The sequence below is a fragment of the Capricornis sumatraensis genome, chromosome 3 (assembly GCF_032405125.1).
Source record: "Capricornis sumatraensis isolate serow.1 chromosome 3, serow.2, whole genome shotgun sequence".
NCBI lineage: Eukaryota > Metazoa > Chordata > Mammalia > Artiodactyla > Bovidae > Capricornis > Capricornis sumatraensis.
In genome coordinates this window covers 39948115-39964645 of record NC_091071.1, presented here as the reverse complement: position 1 = coordinate 39964645, position 16531 = coordinate 39948115, and the positions used below count along the sequence as shown (strand labels likewise).

The 16531-nt window shown below is 60.8% G+C and overlaps 5 protein-coding genes across 12 annotated transcripts; 3 read left to right on the top strand and 2 right to left on the bottom strand.

The window, feature by feature from the left end:
• The first annotated feature begins 3808 nt into the window (after positions 1-3808).
• On the top strand, positions 3809-4459 carry CLDN9 (claudin 9). The gene has a single exon (XM_068968995.1). It carries the CDS (start codon positions 3809-3811, stop codon positions 4457-4459), a length of 651 nt encoding a protein of 216 aa, XP_068825096.1.
• Positions 4460-5714: 1255 nt separating this feature from the next.
• Positions 5715-8472, bottom strand: CLDN6 (claudin 6). The gene is made up of 2 exons (XM_068968831.1): positions 8460-8472; positions 5715-6406 (listed from the first exon to the last, which is right to left on the bottom strand). The coding sequence occupies exon 2, from the start codon at positions 6378-6380 to the stop codon at positions 5715-5717; it is 666 nt and encodes a 221-aa protein (XP_068824932.1). The 5' UTR covers positions 6381-6406; positions 8460-8472.
• Positions 8473-9748: 1276 nt separating this feature from the next.
• Positions 9749-11352, top strand: TNFRSF12A (TNF receptor superfamily member 12A). The gene is made up of 4 exons (XM_068969171.1): positions 9749-9869; positions 10617-10721; positions 10958-11092; positions 11178-11352. Exons 1-4 carry the CDS (start codon positions 9776-9778, stop codon positions 11231-11233), a joined length of 390 nt encoding a protein of 129 aa, XP_068825272.1. The 5' UTR covers positions 9749-9775; the 3' UTR covers positions 11234-11352.
• Positions 11353-12078: 726 nt separating this feature from the next.
• Positions 12079-13669, bottom strand: HCFC1R1 (host cell factor C1 regulator 1). 5 transcript variants are annotated; one of them, XM_068967494.1, is made up of 4 exons: positions 13239-13669; positions 12884-12940; positions 12644-12799; positions 12079-12403 (listed from the first exon to the last, which is right to left on the bottom strand). In XM_068967494.1, the coding sequence occupies exons 1-4, from the start codon at positions 13331-13333 to the stop codon at positions 12268-12270; spliced, it is 444 nt and encodes a 147-aa protein (XP_068823595.1). In that variant the 5' UTR covers positions 13334-13669; the 3' UTR covers positions 12079-12267. The 5 variants fall into 5 exon arrangements, with proteins under 5 accessions (XP_068823595.1, XP_068823596.1, XP_068823599.1 ...); XM_068967495.1 differs by having other exon boundaries at positions 12644-12772; XM_068967498.1 differs by having other exon boundaries at positions 12644-12772; positions 13171-13287.
• On the top strand, positions 13471-16402 carry THOC6 (THO complex subunit 6). 4 transcript variants are annotated; one of them, XM_068967492.1, is made up of 13 exons: positions 13471-13641; positions 14346-14461; positions 14570-14634; positions 14725-14828; positions 14956-14993; positions 15076-15124; positions 15248-15319; positions 15399-15501; positions 15586-15635; positions 15729-15791; positions 15891-16001; positions 16087-16221; positions 16301-16402. In XM_068967492.1, exons 2-13 carry the CDS (start codon positions 14346-14348, stop codon positions 16379-16381), a joined length of 987 nt encoding a protein of 328 aa, XP_068823593.1. In that variant the 5' UTR covers positions 13471-13641; the 3' UTR covers positions 16382-16402. The 4 variants fall into 4 exon arrangements, with proteins under 4 accessions (XP_068823593.1, XP_068823592.1, XP_068823591.1 ...); XM_068967491.1 differs by having other exon boundaries at positions 13471-13645; XM_068967490.1 differs by having other exon boundaries at positions 13471-13776.
• The last annotated feature ends 129 nt before the right edge of the window (positions 16403-16531 follow it).

The window sequence follows — 16531 nt, the reverse complement described above, 5'->3', positions numbered from 1 at the left end:
ACTATAGGGTTGGCGCTGACCCCTCCCCCCTCGCCTCCATCTGAGCCCCGGTCTCTTGGGCCCACCTGAGCCTCCAGCCCCTCCGCCCTCCCGGAGAGAACAAAGGTTCGATTTGGTTCTTTCACTCCTTGGTTTCCTCCCCCCACCTCCCCGCCCCCCACCCCCTGTATAGCAGGGAAGGTTCCCCTCCCACCTCTCTCCCAGGAGGTGGCGATTCCTGGGGACTTGGTAAATTGTCATTGAGATGGTAACTTCACAGTGGGGGTGCTGGTCTCTCTCCCAACAATGGCCTTCCAAGCCGAGTCCCTGCCCCTCCGTAGACCCCAACTTTAACCCTTCAGTTCCCAGATACTACTGAATCAAGGCTGACCAGAAAACCCTAGAGAGGGTCCAGGCGCCTCCTAGCTGCAGCCTAAGGAGGGCTGAGGGCTGAGGGTGGGTGGCACATTCCAGCCCTGGTGCCCTAGGGCTCTGTCCTCCCCCCTACCCCCCACCCTGGGACCCTGGGCCTCTCCTTGTTCTCTGACGAATGAATGCCCCCATGTTGACTCCCTCTCTGAGCTGTGGGAGTAGGTGCCTTATCAGAAGGGAGAGGAGCAGAGATGTGTGGCAGGTGTGGCTGGGATTGGCCTCTGGGGGCAAAAGTGAGAAGGGGCATCTTCATCTCCTGAGCGCCCACCTCCCACGAGGCTGCGTGAGGGGCAGTGTAGAGGGTAGATGATGGGATCTAGGAAACCTAGGGGCCGCTTACCTGGGCACAAGCTTACCTGGTGTGTGCAATGCCACCACTGGGCCCTGTCGCCTAGGTGGGGTGGGGCAGGGTAGAGCCGCCAGTGGACTTGGTGGGCCTTGAAAGCAAGGTCTCCTTGATGCTTTTTCTCCGGTGACTTAGACAGAAAAGAATCTGCCTGCAATGCAGGAGACCCAGGTTCGATCCCTGGGTGGGGATGATCCCCTGGAGGACGAAATGGCAACCCACTCCAGTATTCTTGCGTGGAGAATCCCACGGACAGAGGAGCCTGGAGGGCTACAGTCCACGGGGTCACACAGAGCAGGGCACGACTGAACGACTAACAGCAAAGCCAGGCCTGACTGCAGGCTGACTCACTGTCCCCCGTCCCCCCAACCAGGACGCAGGACTCTGCTCAAACTAGTAATTACCAGGCAAATCAAGATGAGCTGGTGGCCTCATACTCTGGGCCAGAGGCAGACTGTCTCCAGGCCTGGAGAGAGAAAAGGCCCCAGGCTGGGGCTGTCCAGGATGGGAGGCCTTTTGTACTCGGGGTCGGTGGGCCCTCTTGAGAACAGGGCTGGCTGCCGCCTGACACCTACCCAAACCTGTGTGACTGGATTCCTGGCAGCCCCGGAGGGAGCCCACTGAAGGCTTGCCTCTATTTGCCATTCTTCTTTCTCCACATCCCCCCTTCCCCCATGAAATGTGAGTCCTCAGGGGCCTGGACAAGCTGGACAACCCAACCTTGCTTTCCCCTGCTCATCTCAGCCAGCAGGGAGCTCTGGTCATTTCCCAGCCTTTGCATCAGCACCCTCCTCCCCGTTCTCAGGCCAGGACCACCAGGCTGGCCGACACTCTGCTCCTCTCTGGTCAGGGTCTCTACCCCTCTCTGGGGAGGCTCCCCGGCCACTGGAGTCCACCTGTCAGACCCTCTGATCGGCGCTGGTCTCAGTCTCTCCGCTTGCAATGCGGGAGGCCTGCGTTCGATCCTTGGGTTGGGAAGATCCCCTGGAGAAGGGAACGGCTACCCACTCCAGTATTCTGGCCTGGAGAATTCCATGGACTGTATAGTCCACGGGGCCTCAAAGAGTTGGACAGGACTGAGTGACTGTCACTCACTCAGTCTCTTCATTTAAGGGGGAGGGGGTCTCCTTTTCTGGGGGCGCCCATCCCTTTGCAGATCTGATCAAGATATAAACTTCTTTTCCAAAAAATTGCTAAAAGCCATTCCCAGAGCATTGCAGCCACTTGAAGTTAGAATTCTTTATAAATGCAGCCCCACCGGGGGAATGAGGAGGACAAGGAGGACGAGGAGGACCAGGGGACGACCCCTCCCCCAGGGTTGCTGAGCAGAGCCTCAACTAGGTGTGCATGGGGGGGGTGCCCTCCCATCCCTGCCCCCACAGGCCAAATGAGCTCCAGCTTCCTCAGGGGGAGTAGGGGGAGGGGAGAGGCTCTCCCCAGAGTCCTCCCCATCACCCTGGAGATAGGAATTTTCATCACCCCCCAACTCCCTTTTCAAACAATAAAGCTCAGTGCTTAGCACCCAGGGAGGGGCTTGAAGGAGCTCATGCCTCCCCCCAAAATGAGGGGCTGCTGTTTGTGGGTCCTGTGAGGTTTCTCAAAGGGGTCTTTGACCCAAGGAGGCTTGACCTTCTATGAAGTTGCTCCTGGCTGGGGAGGTGGGTGGGTTGGAGGGGGAGCGGGAAGGACTTGAGCCGTGGTCTGCGTGAGCCCCAGGCTCAGCTGTTCCCACAAGGGGAGTCCTGGGCTCTGATGGGGTCTTCAGGAAGGGATGTGCGTCCTGAGTTCTGCGAGGCAGGGCTCAGGGACTCTCAAGTCACCTGGGTCTCACCCCCCTTGCCCTCCCCTGCGGTGTCTCCCAAACAGAGCCAAGCGCTGGGCCGTCCCCCCACCAGGGCTCACCCTCTGCTACTCTCCCCCTTCCCCCACCTTCACAAGAGGCTCTTAATCCCCCGGCCCCAAGACACCCTCAGCCGCTCAGCTCAGCCCCCAGTGGCAGCAACAGGGGTGGGGAAGGCACACCTGAGCTGAAGTCAATGTTGGGGGGGGATGGTTTTCTAGGCCGTTGCCTGGGTGATGCCACCTGAGCTGGGCGCCAGGCACCTGTCGCCAGGGGAACAATATGGGCGGGGCCCCTCCCTCGGGAGCCGCCAGAGCCACTAGGCTGAGACCGGGAGATGGATCAGATTCCAGAGAGTGCTGGGTGGGTGGGCTGGGGAGACAGGGGTATGCGATACCGGGGAAGCTGGTGTGTCTGCATCATGAAACAGAAACAAAATGGGGAGGAGGAGAGCAAAGACAGCGGGGGGGGGGGGGGGCGCAGGGGGCCGGGTTTCAGGAGGCTCAGCATGGTGCCCAAGGGGTCCTCCCACTTTCAGCCTGAGCCAGGGCCAGTCCCGTCTCCTCCTCATTCCTCTGTCCCTGCGTCCCCACAGGCATGGAGGTTCTTTCCTCCCAGGTTCGTTTCTGGTCACCAATCCCCCTGCGACTCTGAGCCCCTCCACCCCCAGCCCCGCCTTCTCCCATCACTCTGACTCCTCCCCGGCCTCGGCCTTAAAACCCCCTGCCTGCAGCCAGGCGTCCCCAGGTGGCACCGCCCGGCGAGCTGCTCAGCCCCAGAACCTGCGCTAACCCCCGGCAAGGGACGCGGCTCGGCTTGGCTCTCCTCTGCCGGCAGGTGGGTCAGGAGGGTCTGTGCAAGCTGGTCAGACGGCTGCCACGGCTTGGCTCTCCTGTGCCGGGAGGTGGGTCGGGAGGGTCTGTGCAAGCTGGTCAGACGGCGGCGGCGGGACCAGCTGCAGGGCACCTGAGGGGCGACGGGACCCACCTGGGAACGGCAGCCACTCAGCTGAGCGAAACTGTGGGGTATCTGTGAAGGGCACAGAGCAAGGAGGCACCCGCAAAGAGGCTCTCGGATGCGGTGAGAGCTGTCTGGGTCAGAGGACGGTGACGCCCCTCACCTGCGCTCCCACAGGGGTGGAGCATCGGACCCACTCCTCCGATCAACTGGGCCGCTTAGAGAGGGGAAGACCTGACTGAGGGAGGGGACAAATGGCTTCCACTGGTCTTGAACTCCTGGGTATGACCCTGGCTGTGCTGGGCTGGCTGGGGACCCTGGTGTCCTGCACCCTGCCCCTGTGGAAGGTGACCGCCTTCATCGGCAACAGCATCGTGGTGGCCCAGGTGGTGTGGGAGGGGCTGTGGATGTCCTGCGTGGTGCAGAGCACCGGCCAGATGCAGTGCAAGGTGTACGACTCGCTGCTGGCGCTGCCGCAGGACCTGCAAGCCGCCCGGGCCCTCTGCGTCATCGCCCTCCTGCTGGCCCTGCTCGGAGTGCTGGTGGCCATCACGGGCGCCCAGTGCACCACCTGCGTGGAGGACGAAGGCGCCAAGGCCCGCATCGTGCTCACCGCGGGAGTCCTCCTCCTCCTTGCGGGCATCCTGGTGCTCATCCCAGTGTGCTGGACGGCCCACGCCATCATCCAGGACTTCTACAACCCCCTGGTGGCCGAGGCCCTCAAGCGGGAGCTGGGAGCCTCCCTCTACCTGGGCTGGGCCGCGTCTGCCCTGCTTCTGCTGGGAGGGGGGCTACTGTGTTGCACGTGCCCCCCGCCTCACGAGCGGCCCCGGGGACCGAGGCTGGGCTACTCTATCCCCTCCCGCTCGGGGGCATCTGGGCTGGACAAGAGGGACTACGTGTGAGGCAAATGTCCCAGGAAGCCTGCTGCTGGAAACCTTGACCTTGTGCTGGCTGCCCCGCTCTCAACCTTGCCTTCTACTCTCACCCCTCAGCCAGGTGGAACCCGCTTTCCAGAGGCAGGAGCAGGCCTGGCTGCAGAGCTAGTCTCAGAACCCGGCCCGACTGAGCCTAGACCCCCTCTGTGGAGGGTCCACCTCCAACCCCGCCGGTGCTCCTGCTTCTTTCTTTTTCTGTCCTGGATTCAGGACTCTTCCCGATTCCTCCCTTGCTCCCAGAACCTGGGCTTCACCCAAAGAGCAGTAGCTCCTTATGCCTTCTCTGGCCTGGAGTTGGCCCTCTCTGCCTGGCCACTACCGGCATCCAGAGCAGCCGCTCTCCTCCAGGCCTAGAGACCCTGCCCATCACCTTCCCCCCTCACCCCACCTTCAAGTAGGGAATAAACTGAGCATTTGTAACTCAGAATAAACAGAATATTTGTGGTTGGGCTGGGATGACCTGATGGCCTCCCGTGGGTTTGTCAGGCAAGGCCTGCTCCAGGTCATGCCCAGGCGGTGACCTCACTCAGGCCATGCAAGTCACGGGGTAGGGGATGGAATGACAACACGGGGAGGTGTGCCACTCGTGCCCACCTCCTGCCAGTCTGGCATTCAGCAACCTCCCCCAGCAACACCAAAGGTAAGTAATCAAACGAACATGCTTTATTTAGTAAAAACTGGTGAATGCGGGCAGGATATGGCAAGTGCACAGGGGCTGGAATAGGAAGGTCAGGGGTCAGCACAAGGGGGACACGACTCAGGATGGAGGAGCCAGAGGTCAGAAGACTTGGAGACTGGCGGGTCTTTGGTAACTTAGCACCTGCTCTTCTGGTGGCTACATGAGACTCGAGAGCCCCTGGGGGTTCCAGAGGCTTGACCAGCAAGGAAAGGCTTGTCCTAGGGAGGCCCCGCCCCCAGCACCAGCAGGGGACGGCATGGTACCCTTCACATGGGACCTCAGTTCCAGGTTGGTCTTTAAGAGAGGGTTGTCCAGGGTGGAGAACAATCCAGAAACTGAAGCATCACCTTTTTGGCTCCATCTTCCAAAGTGAGCAACACTAGTAGCAGACCCCAGGTAGGTAATAAAGTGGATTAACCACTGCCCCCCTCCCCTAATAAGAAGCCAAAACAACCCCAAAGCTGTCATGGATGACCATCTCCATGACTCCAGTGCAGTGGGTTAGACTCCACTGTCAAAGGGGCCCCCACTCCCCTACCCAAATTAGACGTAATTCTTAGTGGGGTATTCGGAGGGACCCCGAGAGGCGGTATGTGGGGCTGATACTGAGTATCGGGCCATATAATGGCTGGAGCTCCGGGAGCCCCCAGAGGGGCAGGTGCAGCACAGTAGCCCCCCACCCAGCAACAAAAGGCCGGAAGCTGCCCAGCCCAGGTAGAGGGAAGCTCCCAGCTCCCGCTTTTGGGCCTCGACCACCAGAGGGTTGTAGAAGTCCTGGATGATGGTGTGGGCGGTCCAGCACACAGGGATCAGGGTCAGGACCCCCGAGATGACAAAGATGATCCCGGAGGTGAGCACCAGGCGGGCCTTGGAGTCCTTGTCCTCCACGCAGGTGGTGCACTTGGCTCCGGCAAGGTAGACCAGCAGGCCAAGCAGGGCCACGAGGAGAGTGATGACACAGAGGGCCCGGGCGGCCTGCAGGTCCTGCGGCAGCGCCAGCAGCGAGTCATACACCTTGCACTGCATCTGGCCGGTGCTCTGCACCACGCAGGACATCCACAGCCCCTCCCACACCACCTGGGCCACCACGATGCTGTTGCCGATGAAGGCGGTCACCTTCCACAGGGGCAGGGTGCAGGACACCAGGGCATTCACCCAGCCAAACAGGGTCAGGACGATCCCCAGGATTTGCAGACCAGCGGAAGCCATGGTGAGGCTGGGGCTGAGATGCTGCACTGGGGGGACAAAAGTGGAGTAAGGTTAAGACCAGCTGGCTCAGCCCCTCGTTCCCAAAGAACGCTAGGTCCCTTGCCACATGCCATAGCCACCACATAGGACACCAAGAGTGTGAACCCTGGAAGTCAGTATGAACCCTGTAGATGGGCAAGGCACGCTCCGAGCCTTATTTTCTCAAAGGCAAATGAACATTTAATGCTTCAGCATTAACTTTTCTCCCTAGGAAATGGCAGCCCACTCCAGTATTCTTGCCTAGAGAATCCCATGGACAGAGGAGCCTGGCAGGCTATAGTCCATGGGGTCGCAAGAGTCGGACACAACTTAGTGACTAAACCACCAGTTGTGTGACAGACACTGGCGTATAAGAGTGAAAAAGTAAGCAACCCAGTCCTGGTTGTTTTGAGCGTAAATGAAATAAAGCACCTGTGCAAATGCTGGGGTTCCACGGTGGCTCAAACAGTAAAGAATCCACCTGCAATGCAGGAGATCTGGGTTTGATCCCTAGGTTGGGAAGATCCCCTGGAGAAGGAAATGGCAACCCATTCCAGGATTCTTGCCTGGAGAATTCCATGGACAGAGGAGCCTGGTGAGCTACAGTCAGCAGGGTTGCAAAGACATGACTGAACTACTAACATACACACACATGCAAAGGTTAGCCCATGGCCCTTTGGGTACAAAGGGATAAAAGGGGTGAAACAACAGAATGCAATTTTCTGATAGTTTCCACAGGGCAAATGGGTGGTGGGTTGGCTCTAGCCATGAGTTCCAGGCTTAAAACTTAGTTTTAACACCAAGAACAGACCCAAGTTTCCTCTTAGCATCCAACGTAAGTGTCCAAATTCACCCCAACTTGGATCCATGCCCCCACACAGGTGGTTGCTAGTTTGATCTAAGATATAGTGTGGATGGACGGTGGCCAGACAGTCCTGGCCTTGCTCACCACTGCCTGGTTCAAACCAGCTCCACCCATTCAAAACCTGGATGGGGCAGGAGAGGTGGAGAAGAAACGCAACAAAACAGTAACACCAGCCCTTCCCACCCAAAGTACTTCCTTTCCCAAGGTCCCCAGCTGCCTCCTGGGGTCCTGCCCTCTGCCCTGCCCGGGGCCCACACAACAGATTCTCAAGGTTGGTGACATTTTCTTGTGTATTCTTACCCCAAATGCCATCCTCTCAGGGCCCAATTTCCCGTAAAAGAAGCTGCCACCTTTGGAGTCTGTCCAGTGAACCAGTTCCTCTGGGGCAACTCTAGCCCCCTCACATCCTGATTTGTCTCGACGTCGTTTGGGGGGGGCGATTAGTTCCGTTCAGGGTCCCCCTATGATCCTCCATTGCACAAACTTCCCGTACGTGGCTGGGACCTAAACTCAGCACCAGCCCCAGGGGCTGGCCAGAGGGCAGACTCTCCATTCCTTTGCACCCCGCCCATAACCCGGGAGAACTCACGACCTCAGGGGAGATTGGACGGGGCGGGCCCTATTGCGCCAATCCCAAGCCCTCCAGGCCTCTCCGGCAGGGTTAGGGTGGGGGCCACGCTAGCCTAGGCACCCGGCACCTCCTCCTTACAAGCGCGCCCCTGCCCTCGGGCCCCTTCCCTTTCCACGCTCTACGGCCTCGGCTCATCCGAGGGCGTCCCCTCCCCCTCTCGATCCCTATTTCCCCTGAGTCTGGCCCGAAGGAGGGTATCCCCAGCCCCCCGCCGTGGAAGCCGCGCACCCTGGAGGGGCCTAAGGGCGGCGCTCGCCGCGGGGTCCGCTCGTACAGGTGAGGGGGGGAAGGGCCTGGCCCTAGAGAGCAGCGCAGGTGGGGGATGGGCTCCCGGGTTTCGGTGCCTTTGTCCTGGGCAGGGGGAGGGGCGCTTAACCCTTCCGCCGAAGGACCCCTTCAGGGCCCCGGTTCGGGTGCAGGCGTCCCCCCCGCCCCCAGGGGCTCGCGGTCAAATCCCCTTAGGTTCGTTCCACGCACCGCAACCCAACTCTGCCACGACCCACGCGCCCCGCAATCCCAGGTGTCTACCCCTTCCCCCACGACAGGCGCACCTGCCCAGGCTCACCTGTGAAGGAGTCCACAAAGATTCTGAGTAGCCGGCAGAGTGTGGAGATGGGGGCGGAGGCGGGGGTCTTTAAAGAGGCAGTGACGTCACCGGACCACCGCCCTGGGGAGGGGCAGAGACCCTTGTCCGACTTGCGGCGAATCCCAACCTGGTCAGTAAGGGGCGCTCGAGCCTGCAGGCTCTGCTCGCACACCTCTGGCCCGGGCGCCTGGTAGCAGCCGGCTTCAGTTCTGCCCGCTGGGAAGGCGCGCGGTGTGGGGCCGAACAGAGCTCGAACAGAGCTCGGGTCTGGACTCCGGAACTCACCTAACCTTCCTGAGCCTCATTTCACTCCGAAAACGGGAGACAGCATTTTACCAGTCAATCCTAAAAGAAATCAGTTCTGAATATTCATTGGAAGGACTGATGCTAAAGCTCCAATATTTCGACCACCTGATGTAAAGTGAAGTGAAGTGAAAGTCGCGGCCGATTCTTTGCGAGTCCACGGGCTATGCAGTCCATGGCCTACCCGCGTTGCGGCCGGATTCCTTACCAGCTGAGCCACAATGGAAGCCCAAGAATACTGGAGTGGGTAGCTATCACTTCACTTCTCCAGGGGACCTTCCCGACCCAGGAATCGAACCGAGGTCTCCTCCATTGCAGGCGGATTCTTTACCAACTGAACTATCAGGGAAGCCTTGATGTGAAGAGCGGACTGACTGGAAAAGACCCTGATGCTGGGAAAGATTGAAGGCAGGAGGAGAAGGGGACGACAGAGGATGAGATGGTTGGATGGCATCACCGACTCGATGGACATGAGTTTGAGCAAACTCAGGGAGATAGTGAAGGACAGGGAAGTCTGGCGTGCTGCAGTCCATGGGGTCGCAAACAGTCGGACACCGCTGAGCAACTGAACAACAAACACAACAAATGTCCTAAGGTAGAAATGAAACGACACAGTAGTATTATTTTTGTTATATTATTATACCCTCGGGGCCCTTAAGAAAGCTGCAGTTATCTCTGAGATGGGTTGTCTCGTGTCAGACCCTCTCCCTCGCCCAACACACACCTCCCGGGCTTCAGCCACCGAGAAGGCAAGGCCACATCTGCCTCCCTTTGGCATTCTGGCCACTCCGGCGCAGAGGAGGCGTTTGTTGAGCGAATGCCTGAACTTAGCGGGCGGGTCTGGGCGGGACGGGGCGTCTAGGGGCGGATCTTGGGGGCCGGGCCAAGACGAGGGGTCCGCCCCGGAAGGCGGGGGCGGGGGCGGGGCCGCCACTGTATGCCCGGGTCCACCGGTGGCGAGCGCAGACGGCAGCGGCTGCCAGACGAGCACCATGGCTCACTGCCCGCTACGCCCGCTGCTGCGGCTCCTCGTGGTGGGGCTCGGGCTGGCGCTGCTGCGCGCCGCGGCCGGGGAGCGAGTGCCAGGTATGCCGGTCCCCGGCCGGGCGGGAGAGCGTGGGAGCGGGGGGAGTCCCCGGGCTGGGATCGGGGAGCCGGCACCAGGAGCCTAGAGGCGGGGCAGAACCGGGGGACCAGGCGGACACGGGGATCCGGGGTCAGACAGTCCCCAGACACGGCCTTCCCTGATCAGGAGAGGTCCCATTCCTCTCCCAGCTTCTTCCGTAGTCCGGGCCTCAGTTTCCCGCCTGTCCGACGTGGGGGGGCGGGGTGTTTCTGTCCTGAGAGTCTGGACTAGGAAGTGGAGAGAGAAAGTTTGAGGGAGGGATGTCTCGTCTGGTAAGGCGGCACGCCCCCAACCTGATCAATACCGGGTCTGCGCACCCCGCCTTAACAAAAGAGTGGGGGGCTGTTGAGGGGCACGGAGGTCTGTGCCCCCTATACCATGTGGGGTGCCCCCTTCTATCCGGTGACTTCAGTGCCCAGCTATGCGGGGGGAGGGACCGGGGTCGGGCCCGGTGCCCGGGAATGAGTCACCCGCCTGGAGCGGGGTGGGGGGGCCGGTTATGGGGACCTGACTACCCCCCCGCAAGCGTCCCGCACTATGCCCCTCGCTCCCCCGCGCTGCCGTGTCCTGGTCGGGCCGTGCGGTCACCTGTGAGGAATGCGGAGGGCGCCGGTGACTCACGTTATTCGAGCCGGGCCGACCCTGACCTCAGCCCTCAAAATAGCCGCGCCCCGCCCCCAGCCTCTGACCCGCGGCCCCCTCCCCAGGCACCACCCCCTGCTCTCGCGGCACCTCCTGGAGCGCGGACCTAGACAAGTGCATGGACTGCGCCTCATGCCGGGCGAGACCACACAGCGACTTCTGCCTGGGCTGTGAGTGGGGGCGGGGCCGGGGCGAGCGGACCCCAGCCTAGGGGAGAGGCTTGCGGGGTGGAGGGGGGAGCAGGGGACTTGAGATCTGGGAAGTTAATCGGGGTTGGGGGGAGGCTGGAGTGAGGAAGGGGCTCTCACCAGGGTAGGGACCTGGGGAAAGGAAGCCTGGAGGTTCCGATCTAGGGGGCGGGGCTGGCCTGAGAGGGGCGTGGTCTGACTTGAAGTCCGGCCCCCAGGCACTGCGGCCCCTCCAGCCCCCTTCAGGTTGCTGTGGCCCATCCTGGGGGGCGCCCTGGGCCTGGCCCTCGTGCTGGGGCTGCTTTCTGGCTTCCTGGTCTGGAGACGGTGCCGCAGGAGAGAGAAGTTTACCAGTAAGTGTGTCCTCGCCCGCCCAATGGCCCCCCATCATTCCTCAACATCTCCCCCACTCCTGACACCCCTCTTCTTATCTTGCAGCCCCCATCGAGGAGACCGGTGGGGAGAGCTGTCCTGGCGTGGCCCTGATCCAGTGACAGGGCACGCCCCCTGCCAGCAGGAGGCTGTGCCCGCTCATCATTCATTCATTCATTCTGGAGCCAGCTCCAGCCTCCCAGACACAGCCAGAGCCAGGCTGCTCCAACCACAGGGGTGTGGAGGGATGGGGGACAGTGAATCACCTCTCTAAGGTCTGGGCCCAGGCTTCCGAAGGGCCTTCCAAGGTGTCTGACCGCCCTGTCTCTGGCTCCAGAATAGAAAAGGAGACCCTGGCTGGCTCTTGCCAGACAGCTGATGCTAAGGAACCGCAGCATTTGCACAAGGGTCCCCACCCCCACCCCCACCATGGCCTGGGGGCCAGGCTGACCTGAGGGACCGACACAACACCAGGCCCCACCCACTCAGATGTACTGAAATTCCACTACTTGGGATCTCAGCCTGGGGGGGTTAGGGACCTGTTCCTAACACTAGAGGGCTGGCCCTCTAATGGGGCTGGCCCTAAGACACTGCCCCCTCGAACCCCCTAACACAGGGGGAGATATTTATTTGGGGAGAAAATGTGGAGGGGGAGAGAATTTATTAATAAAAGAATCTTTAACTTTAAATGGTTTGGAGAATGCCATGATCCCAGCCTGACTTCCCAGAGCTGGAGGGGAGGAGTGAGTCACCGCGGGGGTGGGGGCGAGGCTCTGACTCACCCATTCTCAATGCCTGAGCCCAGCCTGCCAGGACCTGGCCGGCCGCGACTGTTTTCCAGGGAAGTGCTTGAGGAGAAATCCGGCATCCAGCACCCCTCCCTGCCCTCCCTTCCCCAAAGAGGCTGGGTTCCAGATGAAGCTTTCATTCACTCAGCAATCTTTATTCAGTTCTCGGCGGGGAGGGGATGGCCTCCTTTCCCATGTTCCTGCCCCTTTCACCTCAGGGCTCTGTGTCCTCTGTTGAGGGGAGGTTCTGGTGCCCAGAGGCCTGGTCTGGAGGAAAAGCAGGGCAGCTGGTCCCTTCGTGTGAGTGCTGCTCTCCCTTGTTCAGGGGAAGAAGGAGGGGGTGGGGCAGGAGCACTCCTCCCCAGATCTCAGAGCTCCATCATGTCCCCAGCTGGGGATGCAGGGTAGTGGGGGGTGGGAGTGTCCCCCAGCCTCAGCAGCCGGAGAGCCTCAGGGATCAGATTCCCAGGGTAGCGCCAGAGAAGCAGCTCAGAGCAAGGGCTTCTGGAAGAGGAAATAACAGGGCACAGGGGCAGAGGCTGGCCTGGCAGAGCCACGCCCCACCTGGTCCAGGTCCCCAGGGGCTCCTGGACTGCTGGCACCTTCCAAGGAGCCAAGTAGGGAAACAACAGAGGTTGGCGAGAAGCTAAAAATAGCAGAGTGAGGCAGAGCCTGGAAATGGGCTCCCAGGACTGGGTATGATCCCCTGGAAGGCCCAGCCGGAGGACTGTGGATGGTGCCTACCTGAGTGGGGGCAGAGCTGGGGGGAATCCCCTGGGGGGGCTGCAGTAAGGGTGGTCATTGTGCAGGCTGAGTTGAGAGAAGTGGGTGGCCATGTTCTCTTCGGACAGGAACTGCTTGCGCAGGGGCTCCCTGGAGAGAGACGGGGGCGCAGGCAGGCTGGGATTCAGAGGAGAGGTAGCCTGATGGGGACCTGAGGTGACGGAGGACTTGGCGGGAGTCCCTCCCTGCCCCCAAACTCACTGCTCCTCCTCCAGGCGCCGCTTGGTGCTCATGGGCACAGCTCCTCGGAGAGGGGAGCTGGGAAGAAAAGAGAGCTAGGAGCACCCCACCCTCTTGGCGCCATCCCCAGGATCTGCCCGCCTGAGCCTGCAGCGTCAGCCAGCAGCCCCCCGGCCCATGCCTGTCGCTGACGTCTAAGTCACCCTCGCTCCCAGACCATCCACGAGCCTGCCTCGGAGGTCTCCAACCTTGTCTCAGCTTATGCCCAAGCCCTGCCGATAAGCCCCACCGCATCTCATCCTGCAGACCTGCTCGAGGCCCCAGCCAAAGCTCCTGGGACCCTGGGCCGGGCCCAGCCAGGGTCCCCCACACACACCTCGCGTCCAGGCCTCCAGAAGCCCCCGAGGCGGCCCGCGGGTCGCGCTGGGCCCGACCCTGGGGGCCTCGCTCCAGGGGTTGCTGCAGGATCATTGGGGTTCGGGGTCCTGCGGGCAGAGGGGTGGGATCCAGGCAGCAGGGGCGGAGCCTTTGAGGGCGTGACCCAGTGCGTGGGGCGTGGCTTTAGGCGCGTGCGCTGCCAGGTTCCGCGCAGGCGCGGAAGAAGAACCTCACGCGGCTAGAAGGCGGGTCCGCTCAGCGGGGTGGGGGAGGGGACCCGGCGTAGCGGGGTCGCGGTGGGCGCCACTTGGTGTTGGGGTGTCTTCTCGGTGGTCACCTCTGCTCCTGGAACTCGGGTTACGCGGTGGCCGTCTTCACGCTGGGCCGGCCAACGGTATAGGGTAGGTGAGGAACCGCGAAAGGGAGGCGCCCACTGGCACTTCCGGACTCGTGAGGCTGCGTTGCGCGCGGAGCACTCTGGGACTTTTAGTTTCGAGATGGAGCGAGCGGCGCAGCAAGCGGTGCCTCTGGGTCAGGTGAGGGTGGGGCGATGCGCAGTGCCTTCTGGGATTTGTAGTCCACGTCTGGCTCCGAAGGGGCGCGGCAGGGAGTCGTGCCCTGAGCACTGTTTTGCGTGGGCTGTTGGTGGGATCGGATTCTGACCCAGGGGAGGGAGGATAACCCAGAAATACCTCAGGGGCCTAACGTGAAAGTCATAGGATACGGATCAGGGGTCAGTACGTTTTTCTGTATTGGAGTAATAGTTTTTTAAGCCGTTTCTGAGCGAAGACAGAAACTGCAACGCTATGTACAGTAGCTCATCCAATCATGACAAAATCTCCCATGAACTCCATTAGACAGTTAAGGAAACCGGGAGGAGAGGCTCTTTGCTTAGATTTCCACTGGGCATCATGCCTCAACTCTCCTCTTCCTCACCTCCCTGGAGCCGCCCCTGGGACTTATATGGGCAAGGCCCACTTGGTGGGCTGTCTCAAAGGAGAACTGGGTGATGGGAGGCCCGACTGCTGCAGGGGAAGCAGGAAGAAGTGTGTGGGTCGGAGGTCCCGGATGCCCGAGCCTGCCTTCATCCAGCCTCTCTCCACAGATGGAAGTGTTTCAGGCCCTGCAGCGGCTGCACATGACCATATTCTCCCAAAGCGTCTCACCCTGTGGGAAGTTCCTGGCTGCTGGCAACAATTATGGACAGATAGCTATCTTTAGGTACCCTTGCCCCTGCTCCCCACTGTCCATGAGCTCTGGCACTTGGCCCTCTGGGGGGCTAATGCCCCCTTCTTCTGACACTCAGGCCCCTCTCCCCTTTCCCTTCAGCTTGTCTGCTGCTTTGAGCTCCGAGGCTAAAGAGGAAAGTAAGAAGCCCATGGTGACCTTCCATGGTGGGTGCAGACATTGAGTCTGGCTTGGGGGACCCCAGGGTGGATGACAGGAGCAGGATGAGGTCACTCAGTTTCTGTGCTTCCATTTAGCCCATGATGGGCCTGTCTACAGCATGGTCTCCACTGATCGACATCTGCTGAGTGCTGGTGATGGGGAGGTGAAGGCCTGGGTTTGGGCGGAGATCCTTAAGAAGGTGAGTGTGGAGCTAGGGGAAGGGTGAGGTACCCAGACACAGAGAGCCTTTGAGGCCACCCAGTGCATGGGGTCACAGAGTCGGACACAATTCAGCAATTGTACAACAAGCATTTCTCTCCACAAAGGGCTGTAAGGAGCTGTGGCGTCGTCAGCCCCCATACAGGTGAGCCAGGCCCTGTGAGCAGAGGGCACCTGGGGGTGAAGGTGCCACCTCACCAGAGTTGACTCTGCTTTCCTTTCCCCAGGACCAGCCTGGAAGTACCTGAGATCAATGCTCTGCTTCTCGTGCCCAAGGTTCGAGCCCTTCGTAAATTCAGGGCTCTTCCCTGTCCTGTTTTTGGCCCAGATTTTGATCCTTCCCCTCTCCGTGGCCTGACTTGACCCTGACTTCTGACTCCATCCCGCCTTCCTCTGCAGGAGAATTTGCTCATCCTGGCGGGGGGAGACTGTCAGCTGCATGCAATGGATCTTGAGACAGGGACCTTCATGGTGAGAGAGCAGGGCCAGGGGAGCAGGGGCAACGGCATTCCTCCTGGGTCTTGTCCTGACACTGCCTCTCTCCCTGCAGTGGGCCCTCCGGGGCCACACGGACTACATCCACTGCTTGGCACTGCGGGAGCGGAGCCCTGAGGTGCTGTCGGGTGGCGAGGATGGGGCCGTGCGGCTTTGGGGTAAGGAGTGTCGCATCGGAGGGAAGGCTGGTGGTGAGGGAGCCTGAGGCGAGGAGGATACCTCTCGCGGTTCTTCCTCCGCAGACGTGCGGACAGCCAAGGAGGTCCAGACAATCGAGGTCTATAAGCACGAGGTGAGGGCACATCCCACGTTCTGTCCTCCCTTCTTCCTTCCTGGGCATCTCTGGTGTCTTCATCTTCCGCTCTGTTCTCCTCCTCCCTCCCAGGAGTGCTCGAGGCCCCACAATGGGCGCTGGATCGGATGTTTGGCAACTGACTCGGACTGGATGGTGAGCCAGGCAGCGTGCAGGCTGGGGTGGCAGCTCGGGCCCTGTCTGGCTGAGGGCCCATGGCTCACGGTAACTCGGGACCCCCAACTTCCTGCCCAGGTCTGCGGAGGAGGCCCAGCACTCACCCTCTGGCACCTCCGATCCTCCACACCCACCACCGTCTTCCCCATGCGGGCGCCACAGAAGCACGTCACCTTCTACCAGGACCTGGTGAGGCCCTCTGTCTTGTTTCTGCTGTCCCTGCCTCGCTCCCCCTCCAGGCCTGAACTCTGAGCTCCCTCCCTGTCTTCCACAGATTCTATCAGCTGGACAGGGTCGCTGTGTCAACCAGTGGCAGCTGAGTGGGGAGCTCAAGGCCCAAGTGCCTGGCTCCTCCCCGGGACTGCTAAGCCTCAGCCTCAACCAGCAACCAGCAGCCCCTGAGTGCAAGGTGGGTCCGGCCAGGGGTGGTGGGGACCCTGGGAGGCCAGGGCATTGGGGCAGGTCAGTCACTCCCCTCTTGTTTCTAGGTCCTGACAGCAGCGGGCAACAGCTGCAGGGTGGATGTCTTCACTAATCTGGGCTACCGAGCTTTCTCTCTGTCCTTCTGACCTCCAACAGTGTCTCCACCTCCATCTGAGGGGTTCACAGTGTTTTCTTCTTTTTTTATACAAATAAAATTAGTGTTTTGTTTTGTTTTTTAATGTGCTTTCTTCCCAAGAATGGAGGCCAAGTCAGTGTAATGATTTATATATTACTCT

Excerpts from the sequence above, each read along its gene's own strand:
- CLDN6 (XM_068968831.1), bottom strand. The coding sequence starts at position 6,380 with ATGGCTTCCGCTGGTCTGCAAATCCTGGGGATCGTCCTGACCCTGTTT.
- TNFRSF12A (XM_068969171.1), top strand. The coding sequence starts at position 9,776 with ATGGCTCACTGCCCGCTACGCCCGCTGCTGCGGCTCCTCGTGGTGGGG. Across the intron at positions 10,722-10,957 it reads CAGCGACTTCTGCCTGGGCT|GCACTGCGGCCCCTCCAGCC; the intron begins GTGAGTGGGGGC and ends TCCGGCCCCCAG. Across the intron at positions 11,093-11,177 it reads CAGGAGAGAGAAGTTTACCA|CCCCCATCGAGGAGACCGGT; the intron begins GTAAGTGTGTCC and ends CTTATCTTGCAG.
- CLDN9 (XM_068968995.1), top strand. The coding sequence starts at position 3,809 with ATGGCTTCCACTGGTCTTGAACTCCTGGGTATGACCCTGGCTGTGCTG.
- HCFC1R1 (XM_068967494.1), bottom strand. The coding sequence starts at position 13,333 with ATGATCCTGCAGCAACCCCTGGAGCGAGGCCCCCAGGGTCGGGCCCAG. Across the intron at positions 12,800-12,883 it reads CGGCGCCTGGAGGAGGAGCA|CCTGCCTGCGCCCCCGTCTC; the intron begins GTGAGTTTGGGG and ends TCTGAATCCCAG. Across the intron at positions 12,404-12,643 it reads CCAGCTCTGCCCCCACTCAG|AAGCCCTTGCTCTGAGCTGC; the intron begins GTAGGCACCATC and ends TTCCTCTTCCAG.
- THOC6 (XM_068967490.1), top strand. The coding sequence starts at position 13,738 with ATGGAGCGAGCGGCGCAGCAAGCGGTGCCTCTGGGTCAG. Across the intron at positions 14,635-14,724 it reads GCCCATGGTGACCTTCCATG|CCCATGATGGGCCTGTCTAC; the intron begins GTGGGTGCAGAC and ends GCTTCCATTTAG. Across the intron at positions 16,002-16,086 it reads TCACCTTCTACCAGGACCTG|ATTCTATCAGCTGGACAGGG; the intron begins GTGAGGCCCTCT and ends TGTCTTCCACAG.